Below are 26,872 nucleotides of genomic sequence, written 5' to 3'. Positions count from 1 at the left end.
GCCATACTTATCTCAGAGGCATTGGCATCGCTAAAATCCATGACAGCTGATATCAAGGTAATCGCCGAGCATCCACAGCAAGATCATCATGTATTCTAGCCAGGGGGTTTCAATGATCAGTAAAACACGAACTTGATATCGCTTTGTTGGCATCTAGAAGGATAATTCCTTACGCAGCATGTTCTTTTGCTGAACAGCTTCAGCCCCGTTGTAAACATGAAAAGAAGAGGACAATAACTCTTGCATCACGAGCCCGAGCCCAAGCCCTGATTACTGCAAATCCTGCATCTCCAACAGCCCCCAGTACCGCCCCCTCGCCCGGACCAGCTCCTCGTGCGACCCCGCCTCCACGATCCTCCCGCGGTCCAGCACGCAGATCAAGTCGGCCCTCCGGACGGTGCTCAGCCGATGCGCCACCGCGACCGTCGTCCTGCGCCGCCCGGCCGCGAGCGCGTCCAGCGCCGCCTGCACGACGCGCTCCGACGCGGCGTCGAGCGCCGACGTGGCCTCGTCCAGCAGCAGGACCGCGGGGTCCCGCAGCAGCGCCCGCGCGATCGCGACGCGCTGCCGCTGCCCGCCGCTCAGCATCCCGCCGCCGGGCCCGACCCGCGTCGCCAGCCCCTCGGGCAGCGACGCGACGAAGTCGGCCAGGTGGGCTTGGCGGCACGCGGCCCAGATCGCGGCGTCGTCGGGGGCGGCGTCGGCGTCGCCCGCGAGGCCTAGGGCGATGTTCTCCCGGATCGACGCGGAGAATAGCATGGCGTCTTGGCTGACGAGCGAGACGGTGCGGCGGTGCTCGGCTAGGTCGAGCGAGGCGAGGTCTTGGCCGTCGACGAGGATGGAGCCGGCGTCGGGGCGATAGAATTGTTCGATCAGCGACAGGGCTGTGCTCTTGCCACAGCCGCTTGGGCCTACCAGGGCAACGAACTGGCCAACGCCAACATCCAGGCTAAAGTTCTGCAGAGCCGGACGGGTCTTCCTGGAGGGATAGGCGAACGTGACATCTCGAAACTGTATATGGACATTGCGAGCGCGCCCTCCTCCAGCGGAATAAGCCTTCTGCTTGCCGTTACCAGAATGACATGCGGCAAGTACGTGCCCACCACCAGGTCTTCGCTGGAGAATGCCGTCAATTTCCTGGCTGGCCGCGATAGCCTTGCTCGCGTCGGGCGCAAACGCGAAGATGGACCCCGCGATCTGCGCGCCCGAGATCAGCGCCGTGTAGCAGATGTAGACCTGGAAGAGGGAGTATTCGCCGTCGAGCAGCAGGGTGCCGCCGTACCAGAACGCCAGCGCGCTGGCGAGGTAGACGACGGAGGACGACGCGGCGTAGAGGCCGGATGCGCGCAGGATGGAGCCCAGCGACCGCTCGGCCTGCTTGTCCAGAAACCCGTCGTAGCGCGCCAGCACCACGTCCTCGAGCCCCAGGCCCGCGACCGTGCCCGCCGCCCCCACGACCTCGGCGGCGAAGGACGCGGCGGCGACGCCGCTGCGCCGCGTCTGCGCGTCGAACACGGCCAGCATCTGCAGGCGCACCCAGCCGCACGCCACCACCAGCGGCATGGTCGCGGTGCAGACCAGCGCCAGCTTCCAGCTCAGCGCCAGCGACAGGACGACGCCCCCGGCGATGATGCTCAGGAACGACAGCACGCCGCCGAGGATGGGCCCGCTCAGGCCCGTCAGCGCGTCCGTGCTCGTCGTCAGCACCGACAGCAGCCAGCCGGTCGAGACGGCCGCCTCGTCGAAGAACTCGACGTCTTGCGCCACGATGGCGCGGAAACAGGCGTCCCGGACGACGCGGGCTAGGCGCTCGGTGGAGTAGGCAAAGGCCATTCCTAGGCCGGTGTAGAAGATGGCGATCCCGATTGCTAGTGCGCAGAAGATGCCTGCTAACAGATTCACCCGGCTTCGGAGCGTGTCGTACTCTGATGGCGGCAAAGACAGGGCTTCGAGAGACTTCGCGAAGATGATGGATTGCGCCGGTAGACACAGGCCGGCAAAAATGGAGCATAGGAGACCAAACACTAAGTACCAACGCTCGCCGCTGTTCATACGTATGATTAGAGCAAGGGTCTTACCCAAACCCCAAGATTTGGCTTTTTCTGCAGTTGTAGGGGGCACTTCATGTTCGTGGCTGGTCGCGTGTCTACTGTGCGATCCTAGAAGGGGTGTGTTCTCGTCCACATCGGCAGGGACTATTGCATGGTTCAACAAATCATCTCCATACTCATCTTCATTCTCAGCTTGGTCGCCTTGAATGCGACTTCCAATCTGCTGGGCGCTGACCAGGCGGGCGTAGTGACCATCCAGCGCGATCAGGTCGCCGTGGGTCCCCTGTTCGACCACCGAGCCGTGCGACATGACGACGATATTGTCGGCATTATGGATAGTGCTCAGCCGGTGCGCAATAACAATCGTAGTCCGGTGTTTGGCTGCTTTCTCCAGGGCCCCCTGTACAACCGACTCCGATATTGCATCTAGGGCCGAGGTAGCTTCGTCGAGCAGCAGGATCTTGGGATCTCGCATCAGGGCTCGCGCGATGGCGATTCGCTGTTTCTGGCCCCCCGAGATCTGGGTGGCGTTCTCGCCAACCCTCGTTTGGTAGCCGTCGGGCAACGCCATGATGAATTCATGGGCGTTTGCCATCTTGGCTGCCGCGATGATCTGCTCCTCGAGCGCGTCTCCTGAGGCCTGTGGCCCATCAGAGGCATGAGCGGCCGCGCCATAGCGGATGTTTTCGTGTACCGTGGTGTCAAACAAAACTGGCTGTTGCCGGACAAGCCCAATCTGTCCGCGCAGCCATCGCAAATTTAGCGACTGGATGTCGACGCCGTCCATGTCTTCCAGATAGCAACTATGAATGAGCATCGAGGCTTCTCAAGCGATTGTGTTCATAACAGGATGGAATTCTTACATATCTCGCCACCAGTAGGCTCATAAAATCTTTCCAAGAGGTTGACGATGCTACTTTTCCCGCTTCCCGAGGTTCCCACGATTGCAGTCGTCTTCATGGCAGGGCAGCTGAAGGAAACATCATTCAAAACCCGGGCATCTGGGCGCTTCGGGTAAACCAAACTGACCCCACGAAGCTCGATGTTTCCTGCAACATCTTCGATCACGGCACCCGAGGGATCAAAGGGGTCCTGGGGAGAGCGTCGCGACATCTCCTTGAAAATGACGCTAGCGCTCGACACAGTGGCAGCAAGGGCCTGGGCAGCAGGCGCGATCCGCACGATGGCAAACGCGCCAATCACGGCCACGATGGCAATGGTGGTAATTTGGGCGACGGACGCGGTTCCTTGCAACAAGAACTGAGAGCCGGCCCAGAAGGTCAGGGCGTGGATGGTAGGCGGGAGGAACTGGCACCACGCCGTGAACAGGCCGAGGACATAGAGCGCTCTTCGGTGGGGGCGACCTGCCTCTATCAAGAAAGCGTCGTAGCGCTTGGCGAGAGCGTGCTGGATCCCAAGCGCGTATACCTGGCGCACCGACGAGATGGCCTCCTGCGCCAGACTTGAGGCTTTCTCGCTGGCCACCCTTTCCTGCTTGTGGTACTTGACCACGCGGGCGCCACTGAGCGACCCGAATAGAGCCATGAGGACGTAGGTTGGGCTTAGCACGAGGGCCGTCTTCCAATTCACGACTATGGCCACGATGAAAGCGGAACAGAACGTGGCCATTGCCGTGACAGCGATAGCCAGCTTGCTGGTGATGCCTTCCTGCACGTGCGTCATGTCGGACATGATGCGCTTTGCGACTTCGCCGGGCTCGTGCGTGTCGAAAAAGGCCATGTTTTGCCGGATGATGGACTTGAGATAGGCATTGCGCAGAGCGCGGGCGATGCGCTCCCCGACATAGTAAAAGCCCACCGTCGCGATGTAGATCAAAACGAAGATGGCGACGGCCAGGTAAATCCAGTACAACGTGTATCTGACGAGCTCCCGCCGCGCTTCTTCGGTGGGGGTCGTGGACGTGCTGTGGTCGCCGAAGACGCCCACGGTTTGACCGTAGATGACCTGCGCAATGCGTTGGTGGTCAATTGAAGGACCCGGCCCACCGCAGTCATTGACCTGTTAAGAAAAACATTGTCACTATACCGAAATGAGCGGGTTGAGAACGCCCCCGAGTATGGCGCAGATGAAGCTGAGCAAGAGTATGATCTTGTCCCTCGGCGTCGAATAGCTGTAAAGGCTCTTCTTGTTAGAAGGGTCCGGCGCGAGACCGTGGACTTGGCGGTCCAGGATGTCCTTGACGCTGCTGTCTGGCCCCATCTTCAGCTTTGCTTAAACAACACCCAGTCACGCAGGAATGTCACGAAAGAACACGATGTGAGAAACAGAAAGTTCTGTTTATCCAAGTGTAATGACCTGTCGTTGAGGCGAAAGGGAAATGCCAAAGCAAGCATTGTGTTTCCCATCCAGTTCAGCGTCCTTATTGGTCTTTTTACCGTGAGTCAGGCCGTGAATGGCTGCTCGGGTACTTTGGTACTTTCAAGTGCGACCTTCTCAATTAGTCTCGCCGGATTGAACATCGCTGCAGTGCTCGTCAATATTTGCATATGCCAAGATGGGTGTTCGTCCCCCTCACATCCAATCATGATTCCCATTTGGAAGTCCAACCTTTTGGGCAGGCATTGTTCTTTGACAGCCACCGTGAAAACGCCCCCGATTAAGCCGCAACAGAATCTGGCGTCAATGGCCAGGCCACCAGCACTAACGCCAGTAGCGACACCAGCGCGCACCTGCATTAGCACCGTGTCGGTCTGGTGACCCGATGGCTTACCACGAGCGGCAAATGCGAGTACATGATGAAGCAGGTACGGAGTATTGAGTGTTGAGAAGAAGCAGCTGAAGACAATTTAGCTGGTTGCAGCACCGCGAGCTGAAACTTGACAGGGTTAATATGCTTCTTTAACGGTCGCGCCCCAAGTGGGCCTGCTGAAGGCCAGCTCGCAAGCTAAACCGCCTTCATCTCGTGGGCGACAAGGGATTGCATCAAAGTTCCATCACGCCCATGGAGACACTGGAGATTCTGAGATATGCATAAGCGGCAGTAAGTTATGGGGAAGATACGGTGAAGGTGGACCTGCCATTCGTATCTCCGTCTACCCAGATATGTCGTGGCTGTGCAGGTGCCGTGTTATGTGCGGAGAGATTGGATTAGCCAGACCAGCAACCTGTGCAAATTGCTTGACTGCTACATTAAAACAAGAACCAATGAGGATAAATGACCAATGAAGAGGATAGGAAAGAAACGTCGCAGTCGGTGCTTGGCGGGCGAGACAGACCCAGCGCGCTGGAAAGTTCCAGTGGGCTGGCCCCTGAATGAAACCCGTCTCAAATCTTAGCTTAGGGGCTAATCCTACCCAATTTCAACCTCGATCCGATCTTTCGCCTGCCATGGCATCCCTTGGCGACGGCAAGCGACACTGACAGGAGGACAAGCCGCCAATCAAAGCGCTTGGTTCGCGGGTTCCCTTGCCAATTCCGGCTGTCTGGCGGCCTTGCTGGACACCCACCGCGTTATTGACCCCATGTAACAGCAAGGGCAGCCGAGCTTGGCCGCGATACCCGGGCGCTACGATGCACTCGAGATATCGGTATAAAGACCCAAGCCGGCCGCCTCCAGTATCCTCGGATTTGGAAAGAAGCATCCCATTCTCTCCAACCAACTTATTCGACATAAGTTTGATCTTTCCAGGGCCGGCCTCTTTCCATTCCTAATACGAACCAATCAACAACTTCTTTAATCTTCTCCAAGAAACCAACCAAACCAACCAACGCCAAAATGCAGTTCTCCCTCACCACCGTCATCGTCGCCCTGGCCGGCTTCGCCAGCGCCACCACCCTCATGGAGGACCAGGCCGCCAACCTCGCCCGCCGCCAGTCCAACGCCAACCGCCCCGTGCCCTCGGGCGCCTGCTGCGTCGCCAACACCAGCCTGAAGCAAGACTTCTGCAACGTGAACGGCCAGCAGGGCAAGTGCGTCCCCCTCGGGCAGCGCCAACTGTAAGTAGCTCACTATCGTCTTTCTCTCGATGGCCGGAAAACACTGACATGGTGATACCCAACAGGCGGTGACCGCTTGACTTGCGTCGCTCAGCAGAACCTGGTCTGCGATCCTAACCGCACGGAGCGTGGCCGCGAGTTCTGCCGCGAGAAATAGAAAGGATATTAATGGAGCTTGGACAGCCGTTTTTGGATATTGAAGTTATATTGGGCCGTAGGATAAGCTAATAATGGAACTATGTGCACCCTGGAACTGCATAGCTTGGACCGAATGCCAATGAAAGAATTGTGACACTCGTAGTTGTGACTTCCGAGCTGAGAACTGAACCCCAGACCTTCTTTGACTACGGCCGATGTTCACACAGAACCGATCAAAGACTAGGTCTTTTGGATCAGTTGCTGGTATCGACGTGCAACTCACCATCATCTTCGCCACTCTCGTAGTTGCGCACGCCGATGCCTCCCCCGTTTAAGTCCAGGAATGGCCACCTTCAGGGCGCAAAACTAGGCCAAGTTTCTGAGTCCAGCTGCCATTCATACCAGTGCGGCTGCGCTATAGAAGTTGATATTTTTAAAACATTATCTTTTCAGTATATGGTTTCGTTTCTGTTGGGTTGACGCCTTGGCATTGAATAGAAAAGCAAAGAAGGATTACTCTTTTCATGCAGTCGTGCTCGTTTCTGTTGGGATCATACCTTAATTGAACCGAAGAGCAAAAGAAAAGAGAATGCAGTAGTGCTCCCTTAGAAAACCAAAACTGTTCAAATGTCGTACATAATGAAGTCCTTCCTTGATTCTATGGCGGGTGACTGGGGTCGACTTCTTTTTTCTTACTCTTCGGTTCAATGTCAAAGTATGAGCCCAACAGAGACGAAACCTTACACAGACACGAAACCTTACAATTATGATTCTTTAAATCAACGCATATAACCAAGTAGCCATTGTACACTGGGGTTGGCTTGGGTTGACATAGTAAAAACACACAGCACGACAGACAAGACCATCGATCATTGCTGGTGCCAGCTCTCCCAATCAAGAGCGAAGCTGACGCGGCCTTAAATCGAAATAACTCGTAATATACTACTTAAAGGACTCAAATAAAGAGAGAAAAGAGGCGTGGATTGGAGCTATTCTGGCTATGGCTGTGCGGCAGCCGAAAAGAGGCTTTGTACTCCTTGGATGCACGTGACCTTGTGACACTATAGTCGCCGCACTGGCCCTGCTACAATGGCGGTAGCTCTCCTCGCACGGCATTAGGCGGCGAAATACGCCTTTGGCGATAGGTGGCCCATCAATCCTCAATTCGGGCGCCCGGAAGCTGGAATGGCCGCCGGCACCATGTTTTGGCTAGGAGTCGTCCACGCCATAACGCGAACTCACGAGAATCATGGGGGAAGAAACACCATGATGGAGAAGTAAGAGGTAACGGATGTAATAATGGACATGAGCATGAAGTTTCTGGTGAGGGAGTACTCGAAGTACTCTGGGAGGTGACAGGCCGGCCTCGGAACACTTCTTGACAGCCAAAAAAGCGAATGCGGAAGCGCTTGTGGTCTAGATGATCTATCAAATGACGAGTGGCCAACTGCTGGTGTTGGATTGGACACTGCCTTCTTGTGGCGAATGCTTAAGCCAGTAGGCGGGAACACGCTGTCGCGCCTCCCGGGTTTACCCCCTTCTCAATTTAATTCGGGCGTCCGGAAACCCCTGTCAGTGGTTGGAGCCACGTCACGTGTGTCAGCAATCTTCCAAACGGACTGGCCCTCCTCAATTCCTGACCCTTTCCATTCTCTTTCTCTGTTCCTCGTCTCTTACTAAGTTGATCTGAAAAACCATAAAACCACCAACGAGCAGGTCCTTTTTTATGTGTGATTGTGGCATATTTTCTATGCCAGGATCCGCAAGGGGACAGAAGCTACCAAACGAACAAGCTCTATATTCAATTCTTTAGGACAAACACATTTGACTCAACGCCTCCCCCAAGATGCGTTTGCTCAATGCAAGAACAGGGGAAATCGAAGAATTTATAGGGAGCCCCTCAAACAATGCGGTACCGCCTTATGCCATCCTTTCACACCGATGGGGCCGCGATGAAGTAACACTCCAGGAATACAATGCCGGTACTGCGAAGGTGGGGCTCTACAAAATCCAACAGACCTGCCGCCGTGCCTTAGACCAGGAACTGAACTATGCATGGGTCGATACGTGCTGTATCGATAAGACCAACAGCGCCGAGCTGTCCGAGGCCATAAACTCCATGTTTAGCTGGTATGAGAACGCCGCCATTTGTTTCGCCTACCTCGATGACGTGGATCCAGATCCCTGGCCGACGACCGGCGATCCCCCTTTGGCTTCACATCTAGTCTATGGTTTAGCCGTGGCTGGACGCTGCAAGAGCTTTTGGCACCTTCTGAAGTGCAATTCTTGGCCTCGGACTGGTCTTCTATCAACAAACGCAGCCAGCTCGCAGCCCAGATATCTACGCTGACCGGAATCGGGAGAAGTTACTTGCAACACAATCCAGCACGGGACTTGAGAAGGGAGCTGAGTGCGACCCCTATTGCGCAGAAAATGTCTTGGGCGGCCAAGAGGGTGACCACGAGGAGCGAAGATGGCGCCTACTGTTTATTTGGGCTCTTCGACGTTCACCTTCCCTTAATCTACGGCGAAGGTCGCAAGGCGTTTGTCCGGCTTCAAGAGGAGATTATACGGCGCCGATTTGACCCAACAATACTTGTCTGGGACTCTCCTGCCGCCGATGGGCTGAAACTGTGCATAGAAAAGCATTCTGGAATTTGGATGTCGGCCTTGAAGTTGTTGCTTGGCGTGGATCATCCCTGGTACCACCCACGTGCCAAAGGTTTTCCCCGAGAGTGCTTAGCGTGGCATCCCGGCTGCTTCGATGGATACCAGAATGTCATGTTCCGCAAGGTCCCGTTCGAGTACTCGCTCACCACGGTTGGCATATCTCTCCTCCTACCGGCATCAGAGGACGAGCACCCACGAATCGTTTTGCCGTGTTACCCCGAAGGCCACCCACATCTGCTGGTATCTCTGGCACTCCAACGTCTTCCCTCTGGGGCGTACGGCGTGACGGGAATGGCCCCGATGCTTGTCGACCACTGTCGGTGGTACCAGTGGCGACGAAGGCGGCTCGAAATCGTTACCGAGAGCCACACTTTTATTCAGACACGAACAGAGGTGCCGGATGCAAGCATGCCAGGGCTGAACCGAAAAATCCGGGTATTATGTCCACACGCACCACAAGAGGTCTGGGTGCGGAACTTGAGTCCAGGTTTCCGCGTATTTGACGTCAAAAGACCTGAGCATCCACAGAAACAACTCATCGCCACCATGTTCGACCTGATTCCGATGGACCGGCTTTCCCCAACGTATAGGATCGGAACCCTCGTTTTTGGACTTGTGGATGTGGAAAAAGACGAATACTACCATGTTAGAGTCTCAATCGAAGAAGTACCGTCATCCTTACCCGTACTACTCCGCCCGTTCTGGTTGGCCTGGGGTATCGTCGATCTTTCTCAGCAACCGGAGGGTCTTCTCGGGACCAATAGTATCCGGCCACAGAACAATATGCCTTTCGTCCGGTACCACCGGCGACGCAGTGACGTTCTTTTCGTAAGCCTGAGTCGCGAGCTTATCGTGGGCGAGCCATTATATGCTCTAGATGTTTCACGGCGAGGCTATGGTCCGGCCACCACCCTAATCCTGATGCTGGCTGACTTCAAGGCTATGGTACGCAAGTTCCTATTATGCCTTAAGACCTGGAATCGAGTGCTTCGTATTTGCACCACTAGGTTTTATCGACTACTATTATTCGAACTTTCGAGCATGACTTTCTTGCCCTTGGGTGGTTCCTTCCTTATTTTTATCTATCTGAAACCTATCATTAAAGATAGCGAGCAAATTCTAGGAGGCCACAGTGCAACCGTTTCCGCCTCCTCGGCGATTGCTGCTTCTGCAATAGCGGTTCACTCCCGGCTTCCTATCTTTTCAATTTTCTGGCCACGATCATCCGGTCTGTTAAGGACAACGAGTATTCCAATCAGTGGTGTTGTAGGCCTTTGGGCTTCTTGGGTGATTGGAGATTGGCACCGTTGGGATCTTCAGCCACTATGCGCACGCTTTTTTTCTTGTTTGGCAAATCTTTTCCACTGCATATGGGCGTGCACCTGACCGCGGATTTTTAAGATGGTTACATAGGTTCTCGTCTATTACTATTCTATTTCTTTTTGTTATCCTTCAATTTAATATAGGAATAATTTAATAGAAATGAAACTTAATAATAATAAGTCTTTAAATTTAAATAGTTTTAATATAAAACTATCTTGTATATAACATATAAGTGGCAAGCCGACAGTCGTAAGTAAGGCTGTTAAATGACCCTAGAAAGGTACCAATTAGAAAACCGGATATATCTGGCTATCGCAGTGAGCTACTATCACCGTTTCCCAAGAGGGCATTTTTTGACCTTGCCTCACGCGAATGGGCCAAGGGAACCGGGCCTTTCCATTACGATATGTTCTCATTCTTCGTCTTGCTCATTATCAACATGTGCTTTACTAGCTCGAAGCAAACCCTTGGAGAAGATTGGATGTTCCATTTGACCAATTGCGAGCAAATTGCCTATCTATACATGATGTATATCTGGAAAAGAAAAGAAGATAAGCAGTCATGTCGTCATGACTTGCGTGTGCAGTCGTTTCAGGGTCTAGCTCTAGCACCCCGAAGGCCCGGGCGCGTTCTGCCCGGGCAGGATTCTAATTGCCGGCGGGGCCATGCCCATGCCCAGGGGTCGCAGGGAAAAACATCGGGCAGCAAAGCCAACAAGCGACTCGTCACCTCCGCCCGCCCTTTTTGCTTTCTCACCCACACACCACCACCACCACCTACCTCCTGGCGGGATGCGCCCTCCTGTACTAGAACCAGTATCGATCGACCCCCCAAAAGCCCCGCCCCCCTCTTAGCCATGGCGTCTCCGGCCGACAGCGACCTCAGCCAGCAGGAGGAGCTGCTCCGGGAGCACATCAGCCGGTCGCTGGTGGAGCAGCTGAGGAACTCGAGTTTTGACTGGACCGTCCTCCAGAGCCTGCAGAACCCCGTCCTGCGCATCGAGGCATGTCTCGAGGAACGTCCCACACACGTCCTCCGCCAATCAACGCCGGGCATGGTGGTTTCGGTATGTTGTGTATCATCCATCTGTGTACACCACCCAAGTCCCAATTGACGCGGTACACTTTTGGACGGACCGGACCTTTTCTACTCACACCTGCACAGCACTTCGTCGATCTTTCGGGCATCGCGAGCATTCCGCCCTCGCCCGTGAACGCCTTCACCCCGGGCGTGCAGCCGAGCAATCCAGCCTCGCCAACCTCGACAAAACCGGAGGTCATTACACAGCCATCACGCGCAGACACTCGCCATTCATCAGATGTCTCGACTCCGGTGGCAGCAGACCCGGAGCATGTTACCGCCGCCGTCGCCGTGGTTCCTGACGGGGAGTTGTCAACGGCAGGCAACTCACGCAACGCGACCCCCGAGCCGCCCTCACCCGAAACCAACCAGCGCAAGGACCTGAGCGGGCTGCGGCCCGCCAAGGTCAACGCGGGCGCCGTCGAGGCCGAGGCCAACAGCCAGCGGCAGATGCACAGCGACGACAAGTTCCCCAAGCGCCGCAAGCTCAAGCCGGTCGGGCACTTCCTGAAGCCCTCGACCCTGGACAAGCTCATCGGCGGCATCTGGGAGCAGATCCACGGGGACATCGACCTGAGCCCGCGGCATCTTCAAGGCCCCTGGCAGGTCGAGGGCCAGGACGGGCAGGGCCACGGCGGCGGCGGCAATCAACTGACCGTCACGCCCAGCTTGCCCCAGGGCGGGTCACGTGGTGGTGGTGGTGGTGGCGATGTGGACCGAACGACGGCGAGCCGCCCCGATGGCTCCTTCAGCCAGAGCAACGCGTTCTGCCGGCAGGTGACGCAGGCGAGCCGGGCGTGCCGGTCGCTCGAGGTCATCGTGCAGGCGCGCTGGGTCGAGCACTTCGAGGAGTACGTGGACAGCTGCGCGGCAGCGCAGCCAACCATGACGCGGACCAAGCACAACAAGGCGGCGCTGGTGCAGGCGTGCGCCGACTTCGGGTGGTCGGAGAAGGAGCTGCGCAACAAGATGTACATCTGGCGGGGCTACAAGGAGATCAAGGACGCCGGCGGCTGGACGACGCTCATCTTCTCGGGCATGGGCATCTACCGCTTCTGCAAGTACCGCATCGGCTTCGACCCGGACAGCCTCGGCCGCCTGCGCAGCCTGCGGCCCGCCCTCGAGGTCGCCGCCGACACCCTGCACCCGCACTGGCGCCAGCTGCTCGCCGTCGTCGGCGAGTCGCCCGACCGCGTCTACGACGGCCACCCGCACGACTGGGTCGTGTCCCTCGACGGCTCGGCGCCCGTGCCGCTGCGCCACACGTACCTGCGCTGGGACCCGGACTTCTCGTTCCGGCAGCTCGACGAGTGCGTCATCGACCACGCGGCGTGGGGCTGCGACGACCCGCGCTGGACGCCGCCGTCGCCGCAGTCCGGCGGCGGCAGCAGCAATAACGGCGGCGCGCTGGCGGCGGCGGAACAGCAGGGGGACGACGCGCTGCCGCCCAGCCGCTGCGAGACGTGCGCCAAGGAGCAGTCGGACGACCCGAACCGCAACGCCTGCTACTGCTTCCCGACCCTGTTCGGCGGTGCCAAGACCAACCCCAGCCCCGTCCTCGTCTTCCGCACCCCGGACGGCCGCAACAACGGCCTGCTGGCCCTGTGCGCGTTCGAGCGCGGCGCGCCCATCGGCGAGTTCGTCGGGCTCGTGACGCGCGGCTACCAGGACGTCGACGTCATGGAGAGCAGCCGGAGCACCAGCGTCGGCGGCGCGGGCGGTGGTGGAGGTAGCGGCGGTGGCAGTGGCCACATTGGCGGGACTGGTCATAACGGCCATCACACCGAGGCGACAGTGAAATATCAGATCTGGCAGGGCCGCCAGGGCAACTTCACGCGCTTCGTGAACCACAGCTGCAAGGCCAACGCGCAGTACCAGCGCTTCACCTGGATGAACACGCAGCGCCTCATTCTGGTCAGCAAGGGCATCGAGGCAGGATCTGAGGTCACGGTGGACTATCTAGACAAGTATTGGAAGGGGCTGGACAAGAAGTGCTTATGCGGGGAGAGTTGTTGTCGATATCGTAGGACAAACACGTAAATGGAAGGAACCAAGGTAAAATGGGGTGGAAAAGGCTCGCAAAACGATGCATCATCGCGACGAAGAATAATTAATGGCATTAGGAACGAAGAGAGCGAGATAAAACTGAGAATAAAAAAAGCAAAAGGAACGACGCGAGCAGGGTTCGAACCTGCGCTCCCGAAGGAAATAGATATTGTGGAACAAGGTAACTCATTCAAGTCTATCGCATTAGACCACTCTGCCATCGCGCCCGTCGCGTTCCCAGTCGACTGGAATGCTGTTTAGAAAATTATTGGGCTATGTATTGCAAACAACTCACCAGTCCCAATGAAATTCTCCAGACCAGACGTCGCCCTGCTGTGATGGCACCGTACCTCTGCAATCCCGTTACTAGAGTCATTCCTCGGGTGTTTGTTCAATCCGGATGATCCACATACGCACCCAACCAACCCTATCCCGGCAAAATACTCTGTTTGTTTGGGGCAAGGTAAGGGAGGAAACAACAGAAGCAAGCAAATGTGAAAACATGCCACACTCTCGGGCATGTAACAGGATCTCGTCCTTTAAGTAGGAAGCTCACCTGCATTTCCAGCCCCGAGCCGGTGCCATTCCGTCGCGTGAAAGCCTTCCGCGTCCCCTCAAGCAACATACACTTCGCCCAGCTCTATACACGATCCCAATATTAGCTTGCGCACTTGCCAGACGCCAGTAGAAGCCAAGCTCAACTAGATAAACAAGACGAAAATGAGAGACAAGAATAAAGTTGAACATGAATGACTCTTCCGCGAATGGAGCGGGTTCAAACCCTTCGAAGGCGAGAACGGACGTCTCCAGGAAAATGCTGAGAGGGTCGAGTACGATCCGAGGGAAAACTTGAGCGGACCTCACCACAAAAATGGCGTGTTTCAACTACGCGGGGCGGAAACGATAGAGACGTATATGTATCCTCGAACCTAGGGTAATTAGAGTATCTCGATGCCGCAGACGCCTAAAGCCTCTTCACTTGTCTCTTAAAACATGATAAAATTAGCCTCTCGCAATGATATCCCAGAAGCGACATTGAACTTCCGCTACACGTGAAACGAGAAGGATAGAAGGCTCTGGGATTACTCCTGCTGCGCTTCCGTGGGGCCGCCGCCGTCGGTCCATAACGCATAGAGATGCTGGAGCATTCCCAGTGCTTCTTTGGCGGAGCGGTTATACTGCATCATATCCGTCAGGTCGCTAATGCCCTGGCAGAGGGCGTCGGTGACATCCGGGGCGAGTTCGGACCGCAATATCTTGCCTTGAGCAGCCTGCCTGGCGACAGTGCGGGCCAGTTCTTGGAGGTTGAGCGGGACGGTCATGATCTCGTGCTGGACGTCATCAATGAGCATGGGTGACGGTGCAGTAGCAGTCGTGGCCAAGCTTTCATCTCCCTCGATGGTGGCAATCGTCAGATGCGTGGTAGCAGATATCAGAGTGAAATAGGGCAAGAACGACGGCGATCGCTGAAGACCGTAGAGCTGGGCATACGAGTGTGTCAGTCTCCTAACGGCGTCCGTGGCCTCGGTGCAGACATCTCGCGGTATGACAGATGATCCATCGATGCGCAATCGAATGAATGGACGGAACAGAAGCAGAAGGGCACAGTGATAATATATGTGGACAAGGAAGACCGATGGTGTGAAATTGGTCCCCAGCCGGAGTGCTTCTGGGATATTGCCATACCAGGCAAGATACTGGTTATACGTGTACAGGAGCATGTAGCTTCTGACGGGATGATTTGACGTTCGTGTAAGGTACGCGGCATTATGAGCCAGCTGGCTAATATCGCAAAAGGACCTAAACACAGACTGTGTGTTGGAAATCTGCTCAAAGCGATGTTGCATAGGATTGGCATCTGCTCAGACGGGTTAGTAGTACGCGCATAGCAAGCCTCAAAATTTATCGTCTGGCTTACCTTCGGTTGGATACGGGGCCCACGGTGACGCCTCAATATCGAGATGCATGCGCGGTCTGGGAGGGAGCAGAGGTGCACGTGAGGTCAGTGGCAACAAGTCCATCACCAATGCCCATGTATCGTCCAGGGCCAATGCCCCCAGAATGTGGTGGTTGATACAGCCACGTGCCCATCCTCGCCGCCGTGACCGACCTTGTTCAAGCCCATTTCGACAGCCAACCGTATACTCTGTCCGGCGTAATACCGGCTTTCTGTGTTCCTACCACACCTCAGCTCCCGCAGCGACAAAATCCCCAATGCTTGTATGTTGACTAGGCTGTATTGAGTGCTGGCCTGGGCGGCGAGTCGAAGTGATTCTTTGAAAAAATGGTCGCTTAAAATACGAAAATCATCTGGATTGCGGTCGCTCCCAGCCTCGGAGGAAAACAGGCACCCGAGGGCAAGTATCGCATTAACCAGCCCGGCAGAGCAGTATTCCTGCCTTCCGCTCAGGAAGTCGGCAAGGAAGTACTCTTTGTGTATTGTAGCAAATATCGGATACTCCCAGCAGAAGTACAGGGCAAGCAAGTGCTGTACTAGATTCATGTCTTGCGTTACGCTGGTCCACGTCCTAGGGGTCATATCGGACATTTGCAGAGGAGTAGACATGTGATCCATGAAGTTCTGATCTGCCGGCCCGCTAAGAATTTGCTGGGAGAGTATCTGAGGGCTGACTCTGAAGTACGATGCCATAGTCGCAGTCCACATCAATACCTTCGGAGGAAAGTCGGTCCTGGTCGATTGGCTCTGCTTCTTATTGCCAGGTGAGGCTAAGTTTTGCTGATCCGACTTTTCATCGCCGCTTGATCCTGTCACCTTGTCGGGGAACCATTCAGAAACAGAGGGAAGAACTGTACCTGAATTCTGCGGAGCTCGTTGTTCGGGGAGTGGGACCCCGGTATTGACAACGTCGGATGTAGCACCTTCCTCTGGGGGCACTGCATGTTCTAGCCACTGCGATATCGCATCGACAGCCTGGCCAGCATCCAGCCTGGCCAGCACTTCCTCCTTGTATTGTGATTTCGAAAGAGCCGATATGATGGATTCGTTGTGGTAGAGCCGGCGTCGTAGTAGGTCGATTTCGTTCCGGCGGCTGTCTACCTCAGGAAGCACCTTGTCAGATTTAACTAGCGTAACCAAACTCGGTATTTCTTCTTCCGGGGCATTCTGCAGCCGCAGGAGGACCCCTTCGATGGCTTCTAGCTCGTACTTGTTACTTGAATCTTCTGGCGAGCTGACGGCCTGCCGCAAGCGTCGGACGATGGTTGTAGCGTCCCCCCTCACATTCGCCGCTAAGTATGTCGAAGATACACCGACAGCTGGCCTGTTGGAGACGACACATTCGAATATAATCGCTATCCGGGTAGGCACATTCTATGTTCTTCCCCAGACAAGGTTGGCAGCTGGGCCGCTGTCCATCACACTGGCCCATCCCATGTTAGCGGAATTAATCGCACACATCTTTGATGCTTAGTGTCTAGCTACCCTGGTCTTCTTCTGGCGGCAGGTCAAACAGGCGACTGACGTAAGCCTCTGTCTGCTAGTCTTCGCGGATTGAGTTTTCGTCGACTCGCTAGCGCTGTCCCCCGGATGCGCCTCTTTGGGGAGCAGGGTTCGTTGCGGATTCATGTCGAAGCTCAAATACATGCAAATCGACTACAGTACGAGTTGTGGTTTGGTGTACGATACTTCTTTAGATGTCGAAGCTAAGCAGGGTCTAGTTATGGAGATGGACACATTAATACATGGTAGGGCAATGAGTGCGCTAGCTGCGACCATTGTATGCAATACTACAGGGCATACTGTTCTAGTGATACTCCTGGCGGCACAACGGTTCACTAGCGCGACCCCAGTACACGCCATTATTAGCGTAGAATCGGATCGTGCCCTCCCGCCATTAGGGCAACTATCCAATCTTCCTGCTGCTGGATAGAGAACTGCTGCTCGATTGTCAGCCTACGTTGCCGTCGTCCCAGAATCCGAAATTAACATCCAGCGCTGGGGTCGATTGGATACACTGTATTAATTACCCACAATGACGATGATGACTCTAAGTGACCTATCGGACGTATTCTGGCTTCGTCCAAAAACCAAGTAACAACCCTCGCCCCCCTAGCCCCCACACACACATGGAACAATGACAAGATCTGACGTTCGCCAAGCCAGCCTATGTAGAGTACATAGCTAGCCACATATCCCTGCCGCTCCGTCGCCTCCTGCTAAAAGTCTAGATAAGCACAGTCACCAACGAGCCTTTCGAACCGAACAAGAAGCGTAAGGTCGTACTCCTCGAGTACACAAAATGCCGCTCTCATAGGACCAAATGCGATGGCCATCGTCCCTCCTGCGGCTCATGCCGTGCCCACAACGTCGACTGCATGTATGGCGATGATCCGAATACAACCACGACAGCGAACGACGTCCGAAGCGAATGACGTCCGAAGCAACGACTTTCTCTTTACATCTCGATCCAAGACTCGCAAGGGCGGAAACGAACTGGGCTACGGCCGCGGGAATAGAAAACGCAAAGTAATTAGCCCTCCCACACTACGCGTCGATAGGAGGAGACAAACGGTTGAGATGGCAATGCTAAATATATATGTGACATCTCGCATTCTTACTGACACGAATGGAGCTATGGTGTACCCCCTTTCAAGGCTAGAAGCGCATATTATGCGATATCCCATAGGTTTAATGATGCAATGTACCTATTACAAGTTTAAACAATACCCAAAACGACTGTGTGATGAATTCCCAGTCCCGGACCCAGTTTCCAGAACACCGTGATTTATGCAATGCTTTCCCGGACACGTACGCCTTATCGCTCTCTTGAAATGAACGCACTCTCTCTATTACCCCATCGCGCCCCGTCTTTTTCGTCTCGCAACCCCGAGATTTCTCTTTCTTCGCTCATCCCCTCCCAGGAACCATCCGAGCGCAATTCCGTCGTCAGTTTGCCACCCGATCGCTGTTCTTGCCGACCGTGCTCGGGCTGTCCAGCGGCAGATCCTCGTCGCGCAGCAGCCGGTTCCCCTCGGCGTCCTCGTCGTCGCTCATCAGCCCCTCCAGCTCGAACTCCTGGGCGTCGCGCACGGGCACCGCGTGGCTGGCCGCCAGGACCTTGGCCGCCGGCGCGGCCGTCTGGTTCGCCTTCTGGTCGTACAGGGCGACGAGCATCATGGTGAAGAGGAAGGCCAGGAAGGCGACGGAGTAGATGATGAGGATGTAGGCGACGTGGTCCATGGCGGAGCTCTCGATGACGTCCATCTGCTCCTCGGTGGCCGACATGAAGAGGAAGCCGGACGCGTACAGCAGGAAGACGGAGATGTACTCGAAGTTCTTGACGGGGCGGCCGGCCTCGGGCACGCCGTCCGTCGCCACGAACGAGATCTCGATGATGCGCGACAGGCCGGCGGCCATCAGGGTGTAGCCGAAGACCTTGTGGAGCTGGGCGCTGACCATCAGCGCCTGGGGATGCGAGCTCATGGCCCAGCCGGTGAGGATCAGGACAAAGCCGGGGATGAAGTTGCGCTGCGGGCGGCCGTCGCGGTCCCTCGACAGCCAGACGCCCGCCAGGCCGGCGCACCACCAAATGATGCCCATCGTCGTGTGCTGCCAGTCATTCCCGGCCCACGCTGTCCCCCAGCGGTGTTCGGTGAAGGTGTTGATGCATCCCCAGGCGGCAATCACGGCCGAGTCGAAGAATTCCTGGGAGCGGCCGGTGCGTCGTAGCCAGACCTGGCCCACCAGGAGCAGGATGGTGGAGATGATGCCGTAGGCGATGAAGGAGCTGCCCATGATGAAGTGGGCGAGGCATTGGCCGAGATGGTCGTTGTGGCAGAAACCCAGCCCCGCGATTCCGCCCAGCAACATCTGGACCCAGGCGAGCACCGGCATGGCCTTTCCCAAGATGCCGTGTCCCAGCTTCGCCCAGCGCCGCACTTTGCCGTGGAATCCCTTCTCGAGATGCAACTTCAGGTATATTCCCATGACGGCCTGGCCGAGCAGCATAAACATCAGAGGCGTGGCGAAGACGGAGTGGACGTTGGACCGGAACTCGCGGCCGCCGTGCATGTGGCCCAGGGCGTACCCGAGCAGGGCGAGGACGCCGCCAAGCGATTGTACGGGGACGTGCCATCGACTTTTAACGATCTGTCGGGGTGGGCGCGGACGTTAGAATTGCCATGCAGGGAGGGGAGTAAAAGGCGGGAGAAAAAAAGAACAGCTTACGCCGAGGACCATGCCGACGGGAAAGATGACGCCCCAGGCGACCATCTGAATGAAGATGTGAACCCATAGTGTCGTGTCCTGCATTGCATCGCCAGTCAGTAATCGAGTGCTGGTAGTTGCGCCGCCGGTCCCGTCCCCGCTAGAGCGCCCACGCTGGCTAGGCGGGTTGGGCTGTTCGATCGATCTGCAATTGCAATTGAATGCATTGCGATTGAAATGAATGGATCACCGAACCGGAGGGATGCGGTTGCACGTACAATAGGGTCGTCCGAGACTTGCTTGCCTTCGGGGATGTGGGAGGAACTGTGGTCGTGTCCCAGCGCCATTGGAGCGGTCGCGAGGCCCAGCAATAGCAATAAGCTTAATCTTGGTAATGATGTAGTAGATGGGACGTGAGAAAGGGAAAGTCGGCACTTGGATTGGCAGGAAATGGAAGCCATCGTACGACCGGATCCCCCAGAAGCTGGGGGTCTCGTCGGTTGCGGTCTGGAGCGTCGAAAGCCAAGATGGGACGCTCTGCTGGTCCCTGTCCCTGTCCTTTCTCCCCCGTGTTTCGTCGTGGTAGGCGTGCGGGGCGTGCTGGGGGCCACGACGGCGTGTGAGTGGATGGAAGCGAGGCCGGCGAGCGAAACACTTCTGGAAACGCTTGGATAGCTCGTCGCAGGTTGTTACGGATTGCCAAATGGCAGAAATCGTGAGCTCGGATGCGTCTGGAATCCGATCAGCAAGAGGAGGGAAAATAAAGAAATACGAATAGATGATGCGATCGGGATAACGTGGACGACTGCTGACTGCTGCAGCCCGAAGTCCGAAGTGACCGCGCTGACGTGCAGATGTGCAGTGCACTTTGCTCACTCTGCATATCATATGGCATTTCGAGGAACCCAACCAACTGGATCGGAGTCTGTTCTGCCACTAACGAAAGACCCAGAACACGCTAATCCCAGGTGCTAAGCTTGGGAGCTTAACCCCGCGCTCCTAAGCAAAAGCAAAACCATGATCTAATAACCTCAAGTCTGTCATTTCATTTGATTCCTATCAATAATAAAGCCAAATTGATGTTTCATTTCAACCATCCGAAAGTAGTTTTGCGCAGAGTTGTGACTCTCGCGCCTCTCGTGGGAGAAGGCGTGTTCGAATCGGAAGCTTCGGCTCCTTATCTCATGCCCAGGTGCCAAGTTTGGGGGAAGCTTGTCGGAGGGGAACTCTTTGGGACCTTTCCATACTCGGCGCGCCGCCACGGTTGTTGCAATGGGGGACGCGTACGCTTTCAAGCCTCTTCCAGCGGCGCATCTCTTGGTCTAGTTACACCGCGGAACGACTGACTATGTGCACCAGCAATCAGATGCGTCCAAGATCGACCCAAAATAGACCATCTATTCCCACTCCACCAAGCTGCCAAAACAAACCATTGGTAGCGGCGGCCCGATGCTGCAGGTGCCCTTGCCGAGGACCTTGGCTGCTTGGCGTCCAAACTTGGGCCAAAGGGAAGACCCATCCGTCGCACTACGTCCCTGTCAAAACATTCGGATTTCCCATCAAACAAGCTTCTAGCGCCTTAAAGTAACCCCATGTCCATCCAGTAGAGACTTCAATAGTGCACTAATAGACTTGAACAATAACGAGAATTTCAGTCTGTTCAATTCCTGTAACTTTTGCTAGTAGATAGAAGCAGGGAAGCATTGATCATTTGTAGTGGGCGTGTGCAGTGTACATAATATATGATTGAGATCCCCTCTACTATGTCTTAGAAGTTCCCATACCCAGTTTCAAGCACCGCTCGAAATATCTAACCTGAGACAAGGGGCATCGGAATTTTGACAATGGATTTTTGCAATTGAGCGAACATCAAGTTCCACGACATTGATTTTTACCCGAAGCCCATATCCGGCAACAGCGAATCCCAATCCAAGTCGAATCCGTCCGCACCCCCAAACCCCACCCCAAGATCCAGCCCCCGATCCTCCTCCTCCTCCTCCCCCCCCGTTGTCCCCGACCGTCGCCGCCACCGCCTGATCCCCCCTCCCCGCGCCTTGAGCAGCCCAAGACAGTGCTCCAAGCTATCGCGCGCCGCGCGCGCCACGCGCTCCTCGACGCGCGCGTCGTCGCCGTCCTCGACGGCCTCGACCTGCGCGAGGATCATGCAGAGGAACATGTAGCCCTTGACGTTGGTCTCGCCGAGGCGGATGCGGCGGTCCGAGAGGGCGACGAGGTCGCGCACGGCGCGCGTGGCCGGCGCGCGGTGCTGCGCGTGCTTCTCCAGGGTGCCGTCCAGCCGCTGCTCCTGCACGCGCGTCAGCAAATCCAGGGTCAGGGCCGTGAGGGCGCCGCGCACGCCCGCGCGGAACAGGCCGCCGCCGAGGGCCATGAGGCGCGCGAAGAAGACGTGCGACTCGTCCGTCTCGGCGGGCCGCAGCAGCGCCACCGCCGTCTCGGCGCTCAGCGTGAGCGAGTAGCTGAACATGGAATCCGCGCGCGCCCGGTTGCTGAAGCTGTAATGCAGCGGGATCAGGAACCGCCGGATCAGGTAGTCCAGTATGCTGCGGTGGAACGCGGTCACGCCGGGAAGGCCGTACGTGGCGTTGTGGGCGGAGCGCACGGCTTCGGTCAGCTGCCGGCTCAGTGCTAGGGTTGCTGTGTAGTTGAGTTCGGAATGTAGGCTGTTGAGCTGCTGGACGATGCGGAGACGCACTGGCAGTGACTCCAGCAGCGTGATTTGCACAAAGGTCGAGGTGGGGTCGCCTCGTGGACTCGGCACTACTTCCTTCGTGGACTCGTCTATCTCGTCATCGTTGATGTTGGCGGGCGGTTGCGTGTCGAAATCATTCATAGAGATCCGCGGAGGCATCGCCGAGTCTAGGGAGGCCTGGACCGCGAGATCAAGAATGGTGGCCCACAGCCTCCGACGCACTTCCGCTTCCAAGCACGATATTTCCAGGGTGAGATGTTCAGGATCGCGGTGCAGGCCCAGCTGCATGGCCGCGTGTATGAGCGATCCCATTGTCACCCATACTGTGTCTCCGCCGATGGAGAATATCTGTCGCGCTAGTATGGTTAGGCATGATATCTGAAGCCCCGTGATGCAGATGCGATCTTTTTCTAGCGGACCGCTGAGCCAGGTCTCGGCATCGTAGATGCACTGGTGGGCCAACTCGGTGTTTCGAAGCGTGGCGTCCGTGGATCCGTGATCGTAGACACTCGATCCGATGCTCATAACCAAGAGCACCTTCAAGCGCAGATCGGTCGAAACGCCCTCAGGGTCATCCCAAAATGCGCGATAGTCCCTCCAGAATGACGGGATGTGAAGTATGCGATGAGTTGACTCGAATGCCGCGAAGTACATAGCGACTTTGACATCCACCGTGTCGCGATATGGGAACGCAAGTCCGGACTCGGCGAACGGGAGACCCCGAGTGGGTCGACGAGTCTTGAGCTCCTTTGCTCTGCTCTTGCATTGCTTGAGGAAATTGGAAGCTTCTGCAATCAGCTGTGCTACCTCAGGCTCCCGGAAAGAAGCAATCCCGCTGTTCATACCAGCAATCTCGCTGAAGCAAGCAATGATGCAAGCAAATTCCGATGCCGTGTCGGTTTTGCGGCGTTTCCCTTGGTCTCTGGACTTGTTCGAGACGACCTGCCATTCCTGGGTCACTTGGTTTGTTGGTGGCCCGTGACTGTTCTGGTTCCTTGTGTTGGAGGTGGCTCCCGTGATTTGTCTGATGCTAGGCAACGGTCGCCGGGCGCCGTCCCCATCGCGTTGGGTCCCCAAAGGCTGCGCCGGTCGCTCTGGAAGAGTGGCATCACTAGCCCGACTCAGCGAGGCGGCGGGTGTTGCAAGACTATGAGACTGCGCGGGCGGGGTCTTGGCAGCATCCTCCTGCAGCGTAGGTGCCCCTTCGTCTCCCGGGACCATTGGCGCAGAAGCCAATGGGGAAGACCGCTCTACGTCGGAGCGCTGGTAGGTACACCTCCTCTGATGGTGTACACAGTGTACACACGGGCTTTTGTGGTCACAGCGGATCTTGCGTCGCCGGCATTCGCGACACGACAATATTGGCCGACCACGTCGCTGGCGCATGGTGTGAAGACGCGCATGTGGCGAGGCCCGAACCTCGGACTCGGGCGGGGTGCTCTCCATTGCCAGTTGCCAGTGGTTGATGGGGTTTCGCCTTTGGCGCCTTCGAAGCCGTTGACCTGGTTGATGTTGCTGATGTCGTTGCTGACATAGAAACAGGAGGTGCAGGTACATCTTCTTCCCAATTCACCGACAGCCCCACTGTTTTCGGCCGACACTATTTCCCGTCTTATTAACCCTCTTTCCCCGGAAAAATAAGACGTCACATTCATGTTTCATGATATAATATGATCTAAATCCTCGGTATAGTCCACCGAACAAAGTATGCATGCTTCCTTTTCAGCGTATGGCCACATCAACCCGAAATACGGGAGGTACTGGTACATCAAGGGAAACAATAATTGAATCAATCCGCTCGAGGCTATCAGCAGCAGACCTGTTGAGAACTTGGCGCTTCTCGTTACGTTGATGAACGAGACGTCTTTTATGCCGTAACAGCCGTCAGGGTCGTTTTAACCACCAAACTCGGGCGTGACGACTGCCCGGATCAATAGAAGCTGGCCGTTGAGACCGACGTCCCCATCGCCGTTGTCAACGGCGCCGATCAGACGCAGCTGAATAACTACAGCACCAAGCCCCTGAAGTACGGGAACCTGCAGAAAATCATCGCTAATCAAGGCGGCCGGCACTTTGCCGTATGTGAGAAGCCTGATCATTCAAACCCCACGCTGAAGGGTTAGCTGAGGTTGCTACATTATCTGAATTCGGACAACGCAGATCCTCCGGACCTGTCAGGTAGCGAAAGAACTGAGACAGGGCCTTTGAGCTAGGGATCTGCGCCGCAAGCGACTCGGAAGGCCACCAATAGAATCGACTATATGCGAGCAGAGCATGCCGGACTTAAGGTATTCTCTTGTTGTCCGCAATTGCCGAAGCGCCCAGCTTTCAATTCGATCAATTCGCACTTCGTCTCAACCTTACAGAAACCCGACGTCCGATGAAATCGCGTCTAGTTACAGAAAACAGTAGCTCTGAGTATCTCAATATCAGGTGGCCCCAGGTATCATTTGTCCTATTTAATGGGATGTTCTTCGGTGGCTCCCCTGCAATGTACAATACTGCCTGCCGTACCAGCTGCTTTTTTGTTTCCATTGGGTTCACGCCTTGATATTGAACCGAAAAGAAAAGAAAGAACACCAACTGCTTATCTGTATTCTATCTCCGCCGCCATGCCGAAAGGGGACGGCACTCCAGGGCATATGGCCAAGTTCATTGGTGCCCAGCTATTTGGAAATGCCCCTAAACCGACCACGTCTTTCGCCGGCCAGACCATTATTATAACGGGGTCTAATACAGGACTCGGGTTCGAAGCAGCCAAGCATGTCGTGGGATTGGGATGTGCTAAGCTTATCATGGCAGTCCGCTCCATCGAGAAAGGAGAAGCGGCAAAAGACTCTATTATCAAGGCAACCCGCTGCGACCCTAAAGCCATTGAAGTAAGCACTCACTGGATACATTTCCCTACCTATTCAAACTGATATATATACGCAGGTCTGGGCTATGGACCTTTCCAGCTACGATAGTGTCAAAGCCTTCGCCGCACGCGCCGACCGGGAGCTGGAACGCATCGACGTGCTGCTGGAGAACGCCGCGGTCGCCTCGGTCGAGTGGAACTGGGTCCTGGACAACGAGCGGATGGTGACGGTGAACGTGGTCGCGACCTTTCTCCTCGCCTTCCTCCTGCTCCCCAAGCTCAAAGCGACGGCGTCCCGGTTCCGCACGATGCCCCGCCTGACGTTCGTGACGAGCGACACGCACTTCCTCGTCGACTTCGCCGAGAAGGACGCGCCCGAGGGCATCTTCGCCCGGCTGAACGACGAGGCCAAGTCGCGTCCGACGCGGAGCGAGCGCTACCCGACCACCAAGCTGATGCAGGTCTTCGTCGTGCGCGAGATGGCGGCGCGGCTCCTCCAGAGCCAGAGCGCGGGCGGCGCCGACAACACCAAGCCTTTGCCCCCCGTCATCATCAACTGCACCAACCCGGGCCTGTGCAAGAGCGAGCTCGCGCGCGAGCTCGACGGCCTCCAGGTCCGTGCCGCCAAGTTCCTGTTGGCCAGAACCGCCGAGGAGGGGTCGCGCAACCTCATCGCTGGCGCCGTGGGCGGGGTGGATACCCACGGTCAGTACTTGGACATGGGCAAAGTGACCACGCCCGCGACCGTTGTCGTGGGTCGTGGGGGCGCCGAAGCCCAAAAGCGTCTTTACGTGGAGTTGGTGGAGAAGCTAGAGAAGATTGCGCCGGGTGTTGTGTCGAATTTATAAAGCTAGAGATAACAGAACCCTATTTTTTTCGTTACTCATTAATAATAGGCATTCGAGCCCATATCACTCTCGCACACAGCCCTAAACACTATATAGATATTTTATACTCGTCCGACTCAATGAGATCTGCAGTTCCCCCCGTGCCTATGTACCCCTTTAAGGCCAGATCCTTTGAACGTGACGAGCCCCCTGGACGCCCGCTCGATTGTCCATATTACAAGATCCAGGAACCCTCCTTCGTTGGGATACAGATTGAGTCCATTCGCTTTTACTTGGAGCCGCTTTTAATTCTCATGAGAAGATGGTTGATGACAAGTGCACCACGCCACATGATAAAGGTCATATGGATATCAATAAATCCGACGAACAATAAACTAAGGATCGGGCAGCAACGCACACCTGGGCGGAGAACTTCAAAGAACCATTTCTAATCTGGCTCTTTAATCGTCGCACATAACCAAGTGGCCATTAGACGCAATGACCTGAAACCTCTTTTAAACAAGTGTATTTGTTTCCCGAGGAAGCATGGGAAATCCAAAGTTCTCTTGAAGCCAGGAATAATGACATTCGCGTTTGTGTAACTTGAACGAAAACAGCCAACTGATTTATAAGCATTGGATTAACTTACACCGACAAGGGGCGGCCCGGAGAGAGGAGTTACACAAGATGCCAAGACAATTTGGCCCTTCCCCGGTTGGAACTTACAAACCGATTAATTACCCGGTGTATGTACAGCCGCAACCGGCAAGTACAGGCTTGTACCTGAACGAGAGTGTCCCAACTGCACTTGTCACTCACTACACAGGCATGTATTACAGCAGGGAGTTAACATTAGCTACACGGCTACTACTTAGTTCCCGATCCTGTTAGGAGGTGAGTAATCCGCCCTGTGGCGGCTAGTCTTTTCGGTTTCCCTGCTTACCAGCTCTTCAGGTGGTGTCTTAATTCTATCGCGGAAGCACGGTTGGGCTTGCGACTACATTTATGTACGAGGTGGTTTTTGCTAGTGGTGAGATTTGATGTTGC

At 55.8% G+C, this 26,872-nt stretch overlaps 8 protein-coding genes across 8 annotated transcripts; 4 read left to right on the top strand and 4 right to left on the bottom strand.

Annotated features, from left to right (window-relative positions):
• Positions 1-270: 270 nt before the first annotated feature.
• Positions 271-4,271, bottom strand: PG998_006660 (leptomycin B resistance protein pmd1; the record flags this gene model as incomplete). The annotated part of the gene is made up of 3 exons (XM_066873476.1): positions 271-2,840; positions 2,915-4,016; positions 4,098-4,271. 3 exons carry the CDS (start codon positions 4,269-4,271, stop codon positions 271-273), a joined length of 3,846 nt encoding a protein of 1,281 aa, XP_066729421.1.
• Positions 4,272-5,787: 1,516 nt separating this feature from the next.
• On the top strand, positions 5,788-6,165 carry PG998_006659 (uncharacterized protein; the record flags this gene model as incomplete). Its single annotated transcript, XM_066873475.1, has 2 exons — positions 5,788-5,977; positions 6,074-6,165. The coding sequence occupies 2 exons, from the start codon at positions 5,788-5,790 to the stop codon at positions 6,163-6,165; spliced, it is 282 nt and encodes a 93-aa protein (XP_066729420.1).
• Positions 6,166-8,927: 2,762 nt separating this feature from the next.
• PG998_006658 (uncharacterized protein) lies at positions 8,928-9,939 on the top strand (the record flags this gene model as incomplete). The annotated part of the gene is made up of 2 exons (XM_066873474.1): positions 8,928-9,761; positions 9,922-9,939. 2 exons carry the CDS (start codon positions 8,928-8,930, stop codon positions 9,937-9,939), a joined length of 852 nt encoding a protein of 283 aa, XP_066729419.1.
• A 1,056-nt stretch (positions 9,940-10,995) lies between these two features.
• Positions 10,996-13,259, top strand: PG998_006657 (uncharacterized protein; the record flags this gene model as incomplete). Its single annotated transcript, XM_066873473.1, has 2 exons — positions 10,996-11,205; positions 11,304-13,259. 2 exons carry the CDS (start codon positions 10,996-10,998, stop codon positions 13,257-13,259), a joined length of 2,166 nt encoding a protein of 721 aa, XP_066729418.1.
• A 1,088-nt stretch (positions 13,260-14,347) lies between these two features.
• Positions 14,348-14,986, bottom strand: PG998_006656 (uncharacterized protein; the record flags this gene model as incomplete). Its single annotated transcript, XM_066873472.1, has 1 exon — positions 14,348-14,986. The coding sequence occupies one exon, from the start codon at positions 14,984-14,986 to the stop codon at positions 14,348-14,350; it is 639 nt and encodes a 212-aa protein (XP_066729417.1).
• Positions 14,987-18,171: 3,185 nt separating this feature from the next.
• On the bottom strand, positions 18,172-19,778 carry PG998_006655 (YTP1; the record flags this gene model as incomplete). The annotated part of the gene is made up of 3 exons (XM_066873471.1): positions 18,172-19,374; positions 19,453-19,530; positions 19,710-19,778. 3 exons carry the CDS (start codon positions 19,776-19,778, stop codon positions 18,172-18,174), a joined length of 1,350 nt encoding a protein of 449 aa, XP_066729416.1.
• Positions 19,779-21,322: 1,544 nt separating this feature from the next.
• PG998_006654 (uncharacterized protein) lies at positions 21,323-23,362 on the bottom strand (the record flags this gene model as incomplete). Its single annotated transcript, XM_066873470.1, has 1 exon — positions 21,323-23,362. The coding sequence occupies one exon, from the start codon at positions 23,360-23,362 to the stop codon at positions 21,323-21,325; it is 2,040 nt and encodes a 679-aa protein (XP_066729415.1).
• A 1,391-nt stretch (positions 23,363-24,753) lies between these two features.
• On the top strand, positions 24,754-25,846 carry PG998_006653 (uncharacterized protein; the record flags this gene model as incomplete). The annotated part of the gene is made up of 2 exons (XM_066873469.1): positions 24,754-25,020; positions 25,076-25,846. 2 exons carry the CDS (start codon positions 24,754-24,756, stop codon positions 25,844-25,846), a joined length of 1,038 nt encoding a protein of 345 aa, XP_066729414.1.
• Between the last annotated feature and the right edge of the window lie 1,026 nt (positions 25,847-26,872).

Source organism: Apiospora kogelbergensis (assembly GCF_038363985.1).
Source record: "Apiospora kogelbergensis strain CBS 113332 chromosome Unknown utg000005l_segment0_segment0, whole genome shotgun sequence".
NCBI classification, from domain to species: domain Eukaryota; kingdom Fungi; phylum Ascomycota; class Sordariomycetes; order Amphisphaeriales; family Apiosporaceae; genus Apiospora; species Apiospora kogelbergensis.
The sequence above is the reverse complement of the archived record's forward strand: the minus strand, read 5'-3'. Positions and strand labels throughout refer to the sequence as shown.